This window comes from Oncorhynchus nerka, linkage group LG7 (genome assembly GCF_034236695.1).
Source record: "Oncorhynchus nerka isolate Pitt River linkage group LG7, Oner_Uvic_2.0, whole genome shotgun sequence".
NCBI classification, from domain to species: Eukaryota; Metazoa; Chordata; class Actinopteri; order Salmoniformes; family Salmonidae; genus Oncorhynchus; species Oncorhynchus nerka.
This window is the reverse complement of record NC_088402.1, coordinates 19,055,184-19,071,391: the sequence shown is the minus strand read 5'-3', so window position 1 is coordinate 19,071,391 and position 16,208 is coordinate 19,055,184. Positions and strand designations below refer to the sequence as shown.

At 43.9% G+C, this 16,208-nt stretch overlaps 1 protein-coding gene across 1 annotated transcript in view; it reads right to left on the bottom strand.

The window, feature by feature from the left end:
* Positions 1–297: 297 nt before the first annotated feature.
* The window catches only part of LOC115131247 (potassium voltage-gated channel subfamily H member 8-like), a 147,963-nt gene continuing 132,052 nt past the window's right edge, over positions 298–16,208 (bottom strand). Inside the window, exons 15-16 of the mRNA XM_065020286.1 lie at positions 7,868–7,947; positions 298–918 (exon numbers count right to left, since the gene is read on the bottom strand). Coding sequence (XP_064876358.1) covers positions 298–918; positions 7,868–7,947 — 701 coding nt within the window. The remainder of the gene's footprint in view (positions 919–7,867; positions 7,948–16,208) is intronic.

The window sequence follows — 16,208 nt, the reverse complement described above, 5'->3', positions numbered from 1 at the left end:
GCTACATTCGTGCTTCTATACCCCTCCAGAACACTACTGGAACGTCTATACAATGTAGCTACCTATAGGCTACCTACTGCCCCTCTACTTTAGTCATGCAATTTGAAAATAAAAATGTGCCTTGGAAACAGAGATAGAAAATTAAATGTTATCAGTATTATCAGAGATCTGTGTGTCCCTGTAAGAGTGTAGTCTGATGATATGGGGACCTGGTTGTTAGTCCCATCCACTCCTTTAGTCCAGTATCTCTTTAGTCCAGTATCTAAGTGAGAGTCCACTTTAGTCCAGTTCTGTCCGCTACAAATCCATGTGCTGGTAGCTCCCTCCAGGGCGGGGCAGGCTCCCGGAGCTCTGAGGGGCCCCTCCTCTCCTATCACGCGGTGGCTGTGGGGTCTCCAGACTCCGTGCCCGCAACCTGAAGGACCCAGCGCCCCCTCCCCCTCCACAGTGGGGCGTCCCAGGAGAGGTGAGGGGCGAGGGGAGCAGTAGCTCTGTTGAGGCGTCCGTGAGGGAGAAGGAGGGGGGGTAGGGGCGTGAAAGGGGGGAGGAGGCCGGGCCAGGGCACAGAGGGTAGACCAGGTGGAGGTTCTGTGGTCTGTGTGGAAAAGCGGTCAGGGCGGGATCCACGTGGAACATCCCAGGATGCCGCTGGACATGGCCAACAAGTGGAGAGGTGCAAGGAGAGGGGGTGGTGAGGGGGGTGTCTTCCCAGAGAGGTCCAGTCTGAGAGGGGGGAGGATAGGACTGTGGGGGGGTGGCGTGGGATGTGGGCGCAGGGTGGGACAGGCACGTGGGGTGTCCAGGTACAAAGTGTGCAGGATAGAGGGGTTTGGGTCCGGAGATGAGGGACTCCATCAGGTGAGCCATACTCCTCATTACTTGGCCCAGCTCTGCCACCTCCTTCCCCAGAGAACTCACCTGGGAACAAACACAAAAACATATTTCAGTCAGCCATATTCATTTGGGCTCAGCAATATCAAATTATGCATTTTGGGTCAGACATTTTAGCTCTACCGCTGAACACATTCCTTCTAATGGATTTAACACTGGTGGAGAATCCCTCCAGCCAATCCTTAAACTAGACAAAAGATGTTCTATTGTGTTGACAAGATAGTCAAGTGACAGCTCTAACAATGGAAAAACATGTCCTCAAAGACAGAAGACAATATCAGGTGGGACAAGTCTAGCCAATGAGAGGGCAGATATGTGTGTGAACAACACGCCATAGAGATAGATAGAGAAATCATCTTTGTATCTCTGCCATTATAGTGTCTGTGACAGCATGAGCAGCGTCATTGAGGCTATCTCCCATTTTAAGTAGTCAATTTTCTTCTTCTTCATTGGCTGATTGCTTCCAACTCATATGAATCACCACCCAGTTGACTACTTTAAAATGATGGAAGCACTCAATGGCAATGTCCATGCTAAAACGGATTCTATCCATGATGATGGATCAGCCGGGCTAGACAATCTGGACCCTTTCTTTCTAAAATGATCTGCTGAAATTGTTGCCACCCCTATTACTAGCCTGTTCAACCTCTCTTTCGTGTCGTCTGAGATTCCCAAAGATTGGAAATCAGCTGCGGTCATCCCGCTCTTCAAAGGGGGGGTCACTCTTGACCCATACTGCTACAGACCTATATCTATCCTACCCTGCCTTTCTAAGGTCTTCGAACGCCAAGTCAACAAACAGATTACCGACCATTTCGAATCCCACCATACCTTCTCCGCTATGCAATCTGGTTTCAGAGCTGGTCATGGGTGCACCTCATCCACGCTCAAGGTCCTAAACGATATCTTAACCGCCATCGATAAGAAACAATACTGTGCAGCCGTATTCTTTGACCTGGCCAAGGCTTTCGACTCTGTCAATGACAACATCCTCATCGGCAGACTCGACAGCCTTGGTTTCTCAAATGATTGCCTCGCCTGGTTCACCAACAACTTCTCTGATAGAGTTCAGTGTGTCAAATCGGAAGGTCTGTTGTCCGGGCTTCTGGCAGTCTCTTTGGGGGTGCCACAATGATGTTGCTCTTGCTGCTGGTGAGTCTCTGATCCACCTCTACGCAGACGACACCATTCTGTATACTTCTGGCCCTTCTTTGGACACTGTGTTAACAACCCTCCAAGCAAGCTTCAATGCCATACAACTCTCCTTCCGTGGCCTCCAATTGCTCTTAAATACAAGTAAAACTAAATGCATGCTTTTCAACTGATCGCTGCCTGCACCTGCCCGCCTGTCCAACATCACTACTCTGGACGCATCTGACTTAGAATATGTGGACAACTACAAATACCTAGGTGTCTGGTTAGACTGTAAACTCTCCTTCCAGACTCACATCAAACATCTCCAATCCGAAGTTAAATCTCAAATTGGCTTCCTATTTCGCAACAAAGCACCCTTCTCTCATGCTGCCAAACATACCCTTGTAAAACTGACCATCCTACCAATCCTCGACTTCGGCGATGTCATTTACAAAATAGTCTCCAATACCCTACTCAATAAATTGGATGCAGTCTATCACAGTGCCATCCGTTTTGTCACCAAAGCCCCATATACTACCCACCACTGCGACCTGTACACTCTCGTTGGCTGGCCCTCGCTTAATACTCGTCGCCAAACCCACTGGCTCCAGGTCATCTACAAGACCCTGCTAGGTAAAGTCGCACCCTTATCTCAGCTGGTCACCATAGCAGCACCCACCTGTAGCACGCACTCCAGCAGGTATATCTCTCTGGTCACCCCCAAAACCAATTCTTCCTTTGGCCACCTCTCCTTCCAGTTCTCTGTTGCCAATGACTGGAACGAACTACAAAAATCTCTGAAACTGGAAACACTTATCTCCCTCACTAGCTTTAAGCACCAGCTGTCAGAGCAGCTCCCAGATTACTGCACCTGTACATAGCCCATCTATAATAAAGCCCAAACAACTACCTCTTCCCCTACTGCATTTATTTCTTTATTTTGCTTCTTTGCACCCTGTTATTTCTCTCTATTTTGTACATTCTTCCACTGCAAATCAACCATTCCAGTGTTTTACTTGCTATATTGTATCTACTTCGCCACCATGGCCTTTTTTTGCCTTTACCTCCCTTATCTCACCTCACTTGCTCATGTTGTATATAGACTTATTTTTCTACTGTATTATTGACTGTATGTTTGTTTTACTCCATGTGTAACTCTGGGTTGTTGTATGTGTCGAACTGCTTTGCTTTATCTTGGCCAGGTCGCAATTGTAAATGAGAACTTGTTCTCAACTTGCCTACCTGGCTCAATAAAGGTGAAATAAAATGAGTCCTCTATCTCTATGAAAATTCAGATTTGCCAAAATGCCAAGTGAGTCCACTTATATCACTGCATTCGTAACAATCTAATCCTGATTAAACTTCTATTAGATCAAATAAGCTTCTTTTAGCAAATAAGCAATACATGTTCTTGACCAAATTCAACACTCACATTGACCACTATACAACAATTCTTCACCTCATGGGCTTATTTTTGTTGACAGATTTTGGGTGGAGTAAAACCACTTGCTTCGCCTCTTCCTTTCTGAACTAGCCCAACACTTTGAAAGCCATGACAGGGAGTGTTAAAATGCACCAATCTGGATGTAGTCTTAATCTGCCAATTCCGAGGCAGCCATTATGGGTCTACCACCCTTAGTGAAACTGCCATTATTACATCAACCATTCCGGGTCATCAATATTAATTTGGTCATTTTCAGCCTGCCATTTTGGGTTGCTATTCTGGCCTAGCTTGATGATGCTGGTCTAATTGGTCATTAAAATGATGGCTTGGAGGTGATTAGTCCTATTCAGCCAGTAGTGGTCCTACAGAGAGATGGCACAGCAAGGGCACCCTGCCAGCATGCCAGCTGGCTCTGTCACTCAACACATACATGGGTATTCATCACGCTAGGCAACCCATTAACACAACACAGATCAACACGCATGCAGGGATCGTGCTACGTAGAAATAAAACAGGAGACAAGTGAAGGTTTGGCACATACAATACGGAACTTGACACGTCAGGACCAGATAGTGAAAGTAAACACATCAACGCAGGTTCAGCCGAGGCAAACATCAATAGCTGACTGATGACCATGACATACTGGCGCCAGACGGCACAAACTAACTTAGCCATATGGTCTTTTCTGAGTGATTGATGACCTTTTCTATGGGTGGTATGTAGCCTAGTGGTAAGAGGGTTAGGCCAATAACTGAAAGCTTGAATCCCTAAGCTGGCAAGGCGAGGTACTGAACCGACATTTTTTCCAGCATCGCCTTTCACAATGGCTGAATCTGGCTGTGACCCCACTCTCCGAGGGGAGAGTTAGGATATGCAAAAATGCATTTCCAATTGAAATAGGACAAATATAAGCACCCACCAAAGTATTATAACTCGATAAAAACTCATTTTCAGGTGTAATTTAAGAGACAAATCTAGTACTCTCTCCTCATTCTAGTTCTCTCTCTCTGTTCTCACAAATTCTTTGTGTAAACGATGGGGTTGATAAAAATAGAAGCGGGACAGTCCAATCCGCTACGCCATCAACACAATTTCAGCCCTGTCACCTCAGAGAGAAAGAGGGGCGAGAGAGTGTGGGAGAGAGAAAGAGGGAGAAAGAGACAGAGACAGAGAGGTGAGGCAGAGTGGGGTCTTCATTAATCACTTAAATTCTGTTCAATATGGGGGAAATATTACATTCCCCAGAATGTATTAGTTGAACCTTCAAGCAGACACTGATGCAAGAAGTCAAACATGAAATGGTTGGTGGAAATACTGTATAATTGGCTGTTATAAGAAATATGATTAAAAGAGTATATGATCATTGTTTCCAGAGAAAAGTGATATATTATTTGGTGTCTGGAAGTGTGACCTGACAAGACTCAATGAAACTCTCATGTTCTATGACTGAGTGGAATGTCTTTGAAATGCACTTAATTAAATTCTACTGGCTGTCACTCAAACTCAAATTCTACATTATGTGGGGTGTGGCCAAATCAATTAGCATTTCAACTAAAGAGTTGAATGGGACTCAATTCCAAAATTTTGAATTTAGGCCATCCCTGATTCAAATTCAAGTTTTATTGTCACATGCACAAATACAGTGAAATGCTTAACTTGAAAGCTTTATCCAACAGTGCAGTAATCAATATCAAAATAGTATTACTAATAAAATGTAAATAAATATACAGTATAATAAGGAAAACATTATATACAGGGCCAGTGCCAGTACCACATGTACACTGTGCAGGGATATTGCAGTAATTTGAGGTAGCGATGTACATGTAGGCGGAGGATTAGGAGAAAGTGACTAGTAGCAGAATAAATAATATAATAATAGTAAACAGTTTGACAGCAGCGTAAGTGGTGTATGTGTGTGAGGCTGTTAAGTGTTAGCATTCATCATGGTGTTTCCCATGGTTCCATGTGTCACTACGGGTTGTTCTGAAATTCCCAGGAGTCTGTCATTGTTCCAGATCTCCTGGGTAGGTGTTGATTATGGTCTCAGGAACCAGGGGTCACATTTTGGCCTCCGCTCTTCAAAATGAATGTGTCATCTACACACGTCAGGAGCTCAAGTCTTTAGGGGTCGCTCGAAGGTCATAGCTGAGAGTTCACAGGTCATTGGGCAGGTATGTAATATTGCCACAGTTGGATTTGTAGACAATTGAGGTCAGTAACACGGCAGTAACACTGCAGATTCAGCAAGGAGCTTGTGAGGGTAGATTGAGGACCATTGCATCTGAATATTAGTTCATTACTCAACATTCATCAGATTGTTGACTCAATGTGACCAATTTATCTCCTCAGCTCTATCCTCATTAAAGGTTTTCTGGTGCTTGTGATGGCCATCATTCTATATCATTGTATAATTTAGTATCACTGTTTATACGCTGAATGTTTTATCAGTCTGCTCTTACAATTTAAGCCGGAGTATAGTAGTACCAAGGGACAATTAGGATTTAATAAAAAAAATCTTACGATTGTTTAGACATGAAAATAATGCTCTGTAACATTCACTCTGCATCTACAAAAATCAACATCTGTACAAAATATATAATTATGGCCCAGTTCTCAAATTTGCATACATATACATTCATACATACATACATACATACATACATACATACATACATACATATTATATTGTAGTAAACATATTATCACCCAAATGTCCATACTAAAATGGTTTGATTTGATTCTTCCCTAGAATCAAGTTAATAGGCCAGAGAATCGAGTCTTGAGGCACAGTTCAATCTAGCGAACGATAAAAAAAATTGCATTTACACATATTTAGTCGTGGCACATGAGCTAGATGAAATAACATGAACTAAATAAGGAATAAGGTAATAACTGGTAAAATCACTTTTGGCTGCTCTTAGGAAGTTTTAGTGTACCTCTATGTAATGTAACAAGTGATACAACATGTTTGGATCAACGTGCATGGTATTGATTTAATGTGAGACGAGGGTTATGGGTTAATCCCCAGCCCCTCTTCCATGTCCCGTGGTGACCAGCGTGGACTGGCTCAAGTAAGGATTACAGTTACCACCGGGAACCACACTGAGAGACAACCTGTCAAACACTGTCCTCCCTGAGAGAGAGAGAGAGAGAGAGAGAGAGAGAGAGAGAGAGAGAGAGAGAGAGAGAGAGGCAGAGAGAGAGAGAGAGGCGAGAGGGAGAGAGAGGCGAGAGAGAGAGAGAGAGAGAGAGGTGCGCGAGAGAGAGAGAGAGAGAGAGAGAGAGAGAGAGAGAGAGAGAGAGAGCGAGAGAGAGAGAGAGGGAGAGAGCGAGAGAGAGAGTGAGAGAGAGAGAGAGAGAGAGAGAGAGAGAGAGAGAGAGAGAGAGAGAGAGAGAGAGAGAGAGAGAGAGATATGGGGGGGTGAGACAGCGAGAGAGAGGGAGGGAAAGAGGTATGGGGGGTGAGACAGTAAAAGGGAGGAAGGTAAAGAGATATGGGGGTGAGACAGTAAAAGGGAGGGAGTGAAAGAGGTATGGGTGTGGTGAGACAGTAAAAGGGAGGGAGGGAAAGAGGTATGGGGGTGAGACAGTAAAAGGGAGGGAGGGAAAGAGGTATGGGTGTGGTGAGACAGTAAAAGGGAGGGAGGGAATGAAGTATGGGGGGTGGTGAGACAGAGCGATGGAGTGAGGGAAAGAGGTTCTGCCCACTCCTCATCCTCTTCGATCCTTCTCCCTTACCAATCTATAAATTCCCCAAATCTTTCCTCCTTTTTCCTCTCCTTCCCCTATCAGCCAAGGCCAGGTGATGGAGCGAGGCACCACAGGGGGAGACCCCCACTCTGCCAAGAGCCTAATGTCAATTTAGCCACCTGCCAATCAAAACCATGGGATACGCTAACATAGAGACTCTGTGTGAATGGAGGAAAGCTGCTTTTCTTTATTCTAGTGTTCTATTATGGAACATTACACAATTATGATTCCCTCAAAAGCACATTCTACAGCAGTATTTAAGTTCTACAGCCCGTGGAATAGCACATATCCCTTAGACGGTTAGTTGACTTCAGTCTTTCCTCAAATGTTACAATGTAAGCGGCCCTCCATAGAGGGTAAACCAGATTATGTCAGTTCCTGGTTCCACAAAAGGTTGAACACGTTCTAGAATGTTCCCTGTGACACCATTTGGCGAGTCCCAGTTCCGCTCCAATCTGTGTCCTCTGGAAGATTTTGAAGAGATTCCTCTTCCTGTCTTTCTGTTCCTCGTTCTCTCGCTCCCTCATTCTCTCACTCCCTCCATCCATCTACCACCTGAGAAGGCCATATGCCTGTGGCTCAGCTGACTAATGCTACCTCTTACACAAGCATGCACGTGTACACGTACGCACAGACAGCATACTGTACCTCCTGGTCTAGGTGCCGTAGTTGTCCCCAGGTCTCCTCAGCTTTAGCTGCTGACTCTGCTGTGCTGATCTGGAGAATATCTGCAACACCATTTAGAAAGAGTCACAAAATAACCTAAACTGGTGAAGCAGTTACTGTGTTACTTACAAGTCCCAATATCTTCATATACTTGGTATATAGTAGGTAATAATAACAGGGTTATGTCATTTTAAAGTTTACATTCTAGGTAAGGACTATGTAGTTATGTAATCATCATATAATACGGTTTATGATAATCAGTTCAATGTAGCCTGATGACTTGACCACAACATGATCTGTAGTGGTTGTGGTGATGGTTGTGGTGGTGGTGATGGTTGTGGTGATGGTGGCTGTGGTTATGGTGATGGTTGTGGAGGTGATGGTTGTGGTGATAGTTGTGGTTGTGGTTGTGGTGGTGATGGTGATGGTTGTGATTGTGGTGGTGGTGAGGGTTGTGATTGTGGTTGTGGTGATGGTTGTGATAATGGAGGTGATTGTGGTGATGGTTGTGGTGGTGGTGGTTGTGGTGATGGTTGAGGTGATAGTTGTGGTTGTGGTTGTGGTTATGGTTGTGGTGGTGATGGTGATGGTTGTGATTGTGGTGGTGGTGATGGTTGTGATTGTGGTGGTGGTGATGGTTGTGATTGTGGTTGTGGTGATGGTTGTGATTGTGGTTGTGGTGATGGTTGTGATAATGGAGGTGATTGTGGTTGTGGTTATGGTTGTGGTGGTGATGGTGATGGTTGTGATTGTGGTTGTGGTGATGGTTGTGATTGTGGTTGTGGTGATGGTTGTGATAATGGAGGTGATTGTGGTGATGGTTGTGATTGTGGTTGTGGTGATGGTTGTGATAATGGAGGTGATTGTGGTGATGGTTATGGTTGTGGTGGTGATGGTGATGGTTGTGATTGTGGTTGTGGTGATGGTTGTGATTGTGGTTGTGGTGATGGTTGTGATAATGGAGGTGATTGTGGTTGTGGTTATGGTTGTGGTGGTGATGGTGATGGTTGTGATTGTGGTTGTGGTGATGGTTGTGATTGTGGTTGTGGTGATGGTTGTGATAATGGAGGTGATTGTGGTGATGGTTGTGATAATGGAGGTGATTGTGGTTGTGGTTATGGTTGTGGTGGTGATGGTGATGGTTGTGATTGTGGTTGTGGTGATGGTTGTGATTGTGGTTGTGGTGATGGTTGTGATAATGGAGGTGATTGTGGTGATGGTTGTGATAATGGAGGTGATTGTGGTTGTGGTGATGGTTGTGATAATGGAGGTGATTGTGGTGATGGTTGTGATAATGGAGGTGATTGTGGTTGTGGTGATGGTTGTGATAATGGAGGTGATTGTGGTGATGGTTGTGATAATGGAGGTGATTGTGGTTGTGGTGATGGTTGTGATAATGGAGGTGATTGTGGTGATGGTTGTGATAATGGAGGTGATTGTGGTTGTGGTGATGGTTGTGATAATGGAGGTGATTGTGTTGATGGTTGTGGCAGTGATGGTTGTGGTGGGATCCGCTAAATTACCAGCTAAAATATTGTAATCGGATTACAGATACTTTTGAAAAACTAGGTGATTACTTCTAGGATTATTCATGAATTCAGAAAGGATGTTTGCACAAAAGTTATTTGACACCTTTCTGTTTTCTCAATGACATTCAAATCAACATTGAAAAAAGGCACGAGTTGAAGTTTGAGTCTGACCACAAATCAGAGACCACTTTGATGTCACACCAAATGTGTTTGAAGGATTGTGGGAAAAGAGCAGGAATAGGCATTCGTAGGCTACAGTCCAAGCTATGGTCTTCCAATTGTGTGACTGCTGTCGGCAACCAAAAATGATCCAACTTGAATAAATGCTTGGAGATAAGGATGACAGCAGTGGTACATAACCTACGGGCGATACTGATATCACTTATTATTGATATCTAGGCTACATAGCACATTGATGTGAATCACACTGCTGCTCTCTCATTTATTTGTGCCTTACGGATTGTGGTTATTGAGGATGGCTGTTCCCAAATGTATATGCTGTCTATTTTAACCCAATAATGGTTGAATTGAAGAAGTTTAAGCTGCCAGTAATTGTTTTTGCGACCAGGGATTGTCACGACTTCCACCGAAGGTAGTTCCTCTCCCTGATCGGGCGGCGCTCGGCGTCGCCGGCCTACTAGCCATCACCGATCCTTTTTTCCTTTTCTATTTGTTTTGTCTTTGGTTCTTTCACACCTGGTTTCATTTGCCTTCATTTCTGTGTGTATATATTTACCCTGTTGCCTGCCTAGGTTTGTGCAGGATTGTTTTACTCAGTGAGGTTGTGCCCAATTTTTGTTTCACGCATTTAATAAGAGTGTGTTATTAAGGAACTTTGTTTGTTCCTCCTTGCGTGAGTAATGGGTGTCTCTGTTGTCGAGGGCGTTTGACTTTTGGATTGTGCCATACCTGTGTTTGGTGGACTTACCTATTAAACGTACACATCTCAGACATCTCTGCTCACCTGTGCCCGACTCCTTCACCTACCTCCCAACGCAACATTGTCACAGGGATGTATTCATTACAGAAACCATTTACTATTGAAGAACTAAAAAGAAGCAAACAGAGCAAAACGAAAGTTTCTATTTGAAAAATTCAGGTAGGTCCCTCCCCGTTACGTCCCGTTTGCTTCCATTTAAGAAATGTTTTGCAACAGAATCGGAGTAATAAATTGTCTGTTGTCAGTTCGTTTTGTTAGGTCCGGTCTTACCAGCGTTTTTCCCGTTTCTCCTTTGTTTTCTAGTCTTCCTGGGTGTTGACCATTCTGCCTGTCCTGACCATGAGCCCGCCTGCAGCTCTGTCCCTGGTTGACTCTGCTTTGGATTACGAACCTCTGCCTACCCTTGACCTGCCCTATGCCTGCTATTTGTTATAATAAATATTCTGAGAATCGTACTATCCGCCTCCTGTGTCTACATCTGTGTCATATCCTGAGTCCTGATAGTACAAACTGGCCATGACTGACCCAGCAGACTCGGGCCAGCTCTGCAACACTGTCTCCTCACAAGGAGCCACAATTGGAAGACATGAGGAGTTACTACATAACCTTATGAAAAGATTCCACACCTTGGCGGAACACCATGACCATGCCATCAGTGCATTGTTGGAATGATTCCGCGGACTATCTATTAGGCAGCAAGCCACAATGGAAAACTCCCAGACTTTCCCCATCCTACCACGGCTTCCAGAGAACCTCTGCTTACATCCTCCGGAGCGCTACGCTGGGGATCCCGGGACCTGCCGGGCATTTCTCTCCCAGTGTCCCTCATTTTTGAGCTGCAGCCCTCTTCATTTCCATTGGACCGTTCAAAGATATCTTATCTTATAACGATGAAATCCAGGAGGGCACTCGTCTGGGCTACGGCGGTGTGGGAGCAACAATTCATAGATTGCCTTAGGTTGGAGGATTTCGAGGTGGAAGTAAGGAAGGTGCTTGACTCTCCATTGTCTAGAAAAGAGGCGGCTCGGAAGCTACTTCAACAGCGTCAAGACTCCCCTAGTGTGGCAGACTACACGGTAGTCTCCGAGAGTGCCTGTAACCCGGAATCTCTGTTCAACACCTTCCTACATGGATTATCAGAGGAAATTAAGGATGAGCTCGCAGCATGGGAGCTGCCCTTGGACCTTGACTGACTCATAGCGTTGACCATAAGGATCGATGGGTGACTACGGGAACACAGTAGGGAGAGGAGGTCTGACCCCGGGCACACGCATCCGTCCATGTTTTTCCTCATCCCCTGAAGAACCCCGGAAATCCCCGACACCTCCAGTCCGGAGAGAATCCACCCGAGTTCCCTCAGAAATCATTGTCGACTCACCTCCTCCGGCGCCCATGCAACTGGGCAGGGCTAGATTGTCCCCTGAGGAACATTTACGCAGACTAAGCTCTAAAATCTAAAATCAGTTCGTGGTGGAGGTCGACACCTCAGACATTGGAGTGGGGGCCGTCCCAGCGTTCTGCCCAGGACCAAAATATATATCCCTGCACTTTCGTTTCCCATCGTTTTAAAAGGAATTATGACGTTGGTAATTGGGAACTTCTTGCGATCAAGATGGCGCCGGAGGAATGGAGACACTGGCTAGAAGGGGTGGAACATCTATTCCTAGTGTGGACCGACCACATCTGGAATATCTCCTCACCATCAAGCGCCTCAACTCAAAGCAGGCTCATTAGGCTCTGTTGTTCACTCGGTTCAATTTCACCGTCTCCTACCATCCTGGGTCCAAGAATGTGAGGCGTGACGTCCTCTCTAGCTTGCATAGCACTGCTACTACTCCGTCTAATAAATATGGGACTTTATCAAAATTGTATTCATTTTCAAATTCTTTGTAGGTCTGTATAATCTGAGGGAAATATGTGACTCTAATATTGCCATACATTTGGCAGATTAGGAAGTGCAGCTCAGTTTCCACTTAATTTTGTGTGCAGTGTGCACATAGCCTGTCTTCTCTTGAGAGCCAGTTCTGCCTTCTGCAGCCATTCCCAACAGCAAGGTTATGATCACCGAGTCTGTATATAATCAAAGATTTCCTTAATTTTGGGTCAGTCACAGTGGTCAGGTATTATGCCACTGTGCATTCTAGTTTACTCTGTTTTTTTGTAAATTCTTTCCAATGTGTCAAATAATTATCTTTTTGTTTCCTAATGTTTTGGTTGGGTCTAATCGTGTTGCCAGGTTTGGGAATTGCTTCCATTTAGGTGGTTGTAGAATTGAACGGCTCTTTCTGGATTTTGATCATTAACACGTGTCAGCCTATTTCTGCTCTCTGTGCATTATTTGGTGTTTTACATTGTACACAGAGGATATTTTTTGCATGCAGTCTCAATTTGGTGTTTGTCCCATTTTGTGAATTCTTGGTTAGTGAGCGGACCCCAGACCTCACAACCATAAAGGGCAATGGGTTCTATAACTGATTCAAGTATTTTTTGCCAGATTCTAATTGGTATGTTGAATTTTATGTTATTTTTGATGGCATAGAAGGCCCTTCTTGCCTTGTCTCTCAGATCGTCCACAGCTATGTGGAAGTTACCTGTGGCACTGATGTTTAGGCAGAGGCATGTATAATTTTTTGTGTGCTCTATGGCAACGGTGTCTTGGTGGAATTTGTATTAGTGGTCCTGGCAACTGGACCTTTTTTGGAAAACCATTATTTTTGTCTTACTGAGATTTACTGTCAGAGCCCAGGTCTGATAGAATCTGTGCAGAAGATCTAGGTGCTGCTGTAGGCCCTCGTTGGATGGGGAGAGAAGCACCAGATCATTAGCAAACAGTAGACATTTGACTTCAGATTCTAGAAGGGTGAGACTGGGTGCTGCAGACCGTTCTAGTTTCCTCGCCAGTTCGTTGATTTATATGTTGAAGAGGGTGGGGCTTAAGCTGCATCCCTGTCAAACTCCCCGGCCCTGTGGAAAGAGATGTGTTTGTTTTTAGCCAATTTTAACAGCACACTTGTTGCTTGTGTCCATGGAGTTTATAATGTCGTACATTTTTCCCCCAACACCACTTTCCATCAATTTGTATAGCAGGCCTTCATGCAAAATTGACTCGAAAGCTTTTTGAAATCAACAAAGCATGAGACAACTTTGCTTTTGTTTTGTTTGTTTCTCAATTAGGGTGTGCAGAGTGAATACGTGGTCTGTCGTACAGTAATTTTGTAAAAAGTACATTTACATTTGCTCAGTACGTTGTTGTCGCAGACTAAATGTACGAGTCTGCTGTTAATGGTAATGATGAGGATTTCCCCAAGGTTGCTGTTGACGCATATCCCACGGTAGTTATTAGGGTCAAATTTGTCTCCACTTTTGTGGTTTGGGGTGTTCAGCCCTTGGTTACAAATATTGGGGAATATGCCAGAGCTGAGGATGATGTGGTCTGTATATATTATCATTTCATTTAGGATACCATCAATCCCACAGGCCTTTTTGGGTTGGAGGGTTTGTTTGTGGTCCTGTATTCATTCAATATAATTGGAGAATCCACTGGGTTCTGTTAGTCTTTAATAGTTGATTCTAAGATTTGTATGTGATCCTGTACATGTTTTTGCTGTTTGTGCTTTGTTATAGAGCCTAATAGATTGAAGAAGTGGTTTATCCATACATCTCCATTTTGGATAGATAACACTTCATGTTGTTGTTTGTTTAGAGTTTTCCAATTTTCCCAGAAGTGGTTAGATTCTATGGATTATTCAATTACAGTGAGCTGATTTCTGATATGCTGTTCCTTCTTTTTCCGTAGTGTATTTCTGTATTGTTTTAGTGATTCACCATTGTGAAGGTGTAGGCTCAGGTTTTCTGGGTCTCTATGTTTTTGGAAGGATAGGTTCTCAATTTCTTTCTTTGGTTTTTGCATTCCTCATGAAACCATTTGTCATTGTTAATTTTCATAGGTTGTCTGCTTGAATTTTTTTATTTGATAGGGAAACTGTTTAGGTTTTCTACTGCCAAGTTTACACCTTCACTATTACAGTGAAACATTTTGTACAGGAAATTGTCTAGAAGGGATTGAATTTTCTGTTGCCAAATAGTTTTTTTGGTATATTTCCACACTACTTTCCTTCCATCTATAGCATGTATTCAATTCATTTGGCTTTGATGCCTCATGATTGAATATAGCTTTGTTCAAGTAGAGTTTTGCTGTGATCTGATAGGGGAGTCAGTGGACTGACTGTGAACACTTTAAGAGACTCTGGGTTGAGGTCAGTGATAAAGTAGTCTACAGTACTACTGCCAAGAGATGAGCTATAGGTGTACCTTCCAGAGGAGTCCCCTCGAAGCCTACCATTGACTATGTACATACCCAGCGTCCGACAGAGCTGCAGGAGTTGTGACCCATTTTTGTTGGTTATGTTGTCATAGTTGTGTCTAGGGGGGCATATGGGGGAGGGAATGCTATCACCTCCAGATAGGTGTTTGTCCCCCTGTGTGCTGAGGGTGTTAGGTTCTTGTCCAGTTCTGGCATTTAGATCACCACAGACCAGTACATGTCCCTGAGCCTGGAAATGGTTGATCGCCCCCTCTAGGATGGAGAAGCTGTCCTCGTTAAAGTATAGGGATTCTATTGGGGGGGATACAGGTAGCACACAAGGCCATTTTTCTCTGTTGAGATCATTTCCTTATTTATTTCTAGACAGATGTAAAATGTTCCTGTTTTGACTAATTTAAAAGAGTAGGTTAGGTCTGCTCTATAGAAAATTAGCATACCCCCTGAGTCGCTTTCATGATTCACACCTGGTAGTTTGGTGGATGGGGGGAGGGGGTTTGTTGTGCTGGTCTGTTTCGTGGGCTTGTTCTGGCTGGATTGTGTGGACTAGCTCTCTCAGCTCCACCATGACTCTCTCCAGCTCTGTGAATTTATCCCTCTCAATGATGGAGGAGCAGTGCAGTTGTGGGATCCGGGTTTGTTCAGTGCTGGGGGGTGACTATCCTCGTCTGCAGGACAGTTTGAAGAGGTGTGATCAGACTCACTAAGGATGGGGGAGTCATCAGAGAGAGAGAGAGATGCCTATTTATGCTTATTTATTTTATCTTGTGTCCTTTAACCATTTGTACATTGTTAAAACACTGTATATATATAATATGACATTTGTAATGTCTTTATTGTTTTGAAACTTCTGTATGTTTACTGTTAATTTTTATTGTTTATTTGTCTTTATATATTCACTTTATATATTATCTACCTCACTTGCTTTGGCAATGTTAACACATGTTTTCCATGCCAATAAAGCCCTTGAATTGAATTGAATTGAGAGAGAGAGAGAGAGAGAGGGAGAGAGAGAGAGAGAGAGAGGGAGAGAGAGAGAGAGAGAGTGAAATAGCAAGAGAGAGAAGCGGAGAGAGAGAGAGAGAGAGAGAGAGATTTGTTCAAAACTTAAAATATTGTCTTTTTCTCTCTTTGAGTCAAGAACTCACTGCATTTTATGCATTGCAATGCTAGCTAGTTGTACTGTAGCTTATGCTTTCAGTACTATATTCATTGTCTGATCCTTTGATTGGGAGGACAACACAGCTGCAATGTCAAAACTGGCTATATTGTAAAAATTATCTTTTTGGTCTTAATTTTAGGTTTGGGTTAGGCATTAGGGTTAACAGTGTGGTTAAGGTTAGGGTTCAAATCTGATTTGATGATTTTTTGCCAGCTATTAACCTATGCCTCCTAATGGAATTACTGATTTTGGGTAATCCAAAAGTTACATTACCGATTACAATGTTGGACAGGTAACTGTGGTTGTGGTGATGGTTATGGTGCTGGTTGTGGTTCTGGTGCTGGTTATGGTCATAGTGATGGTTGTTGTGG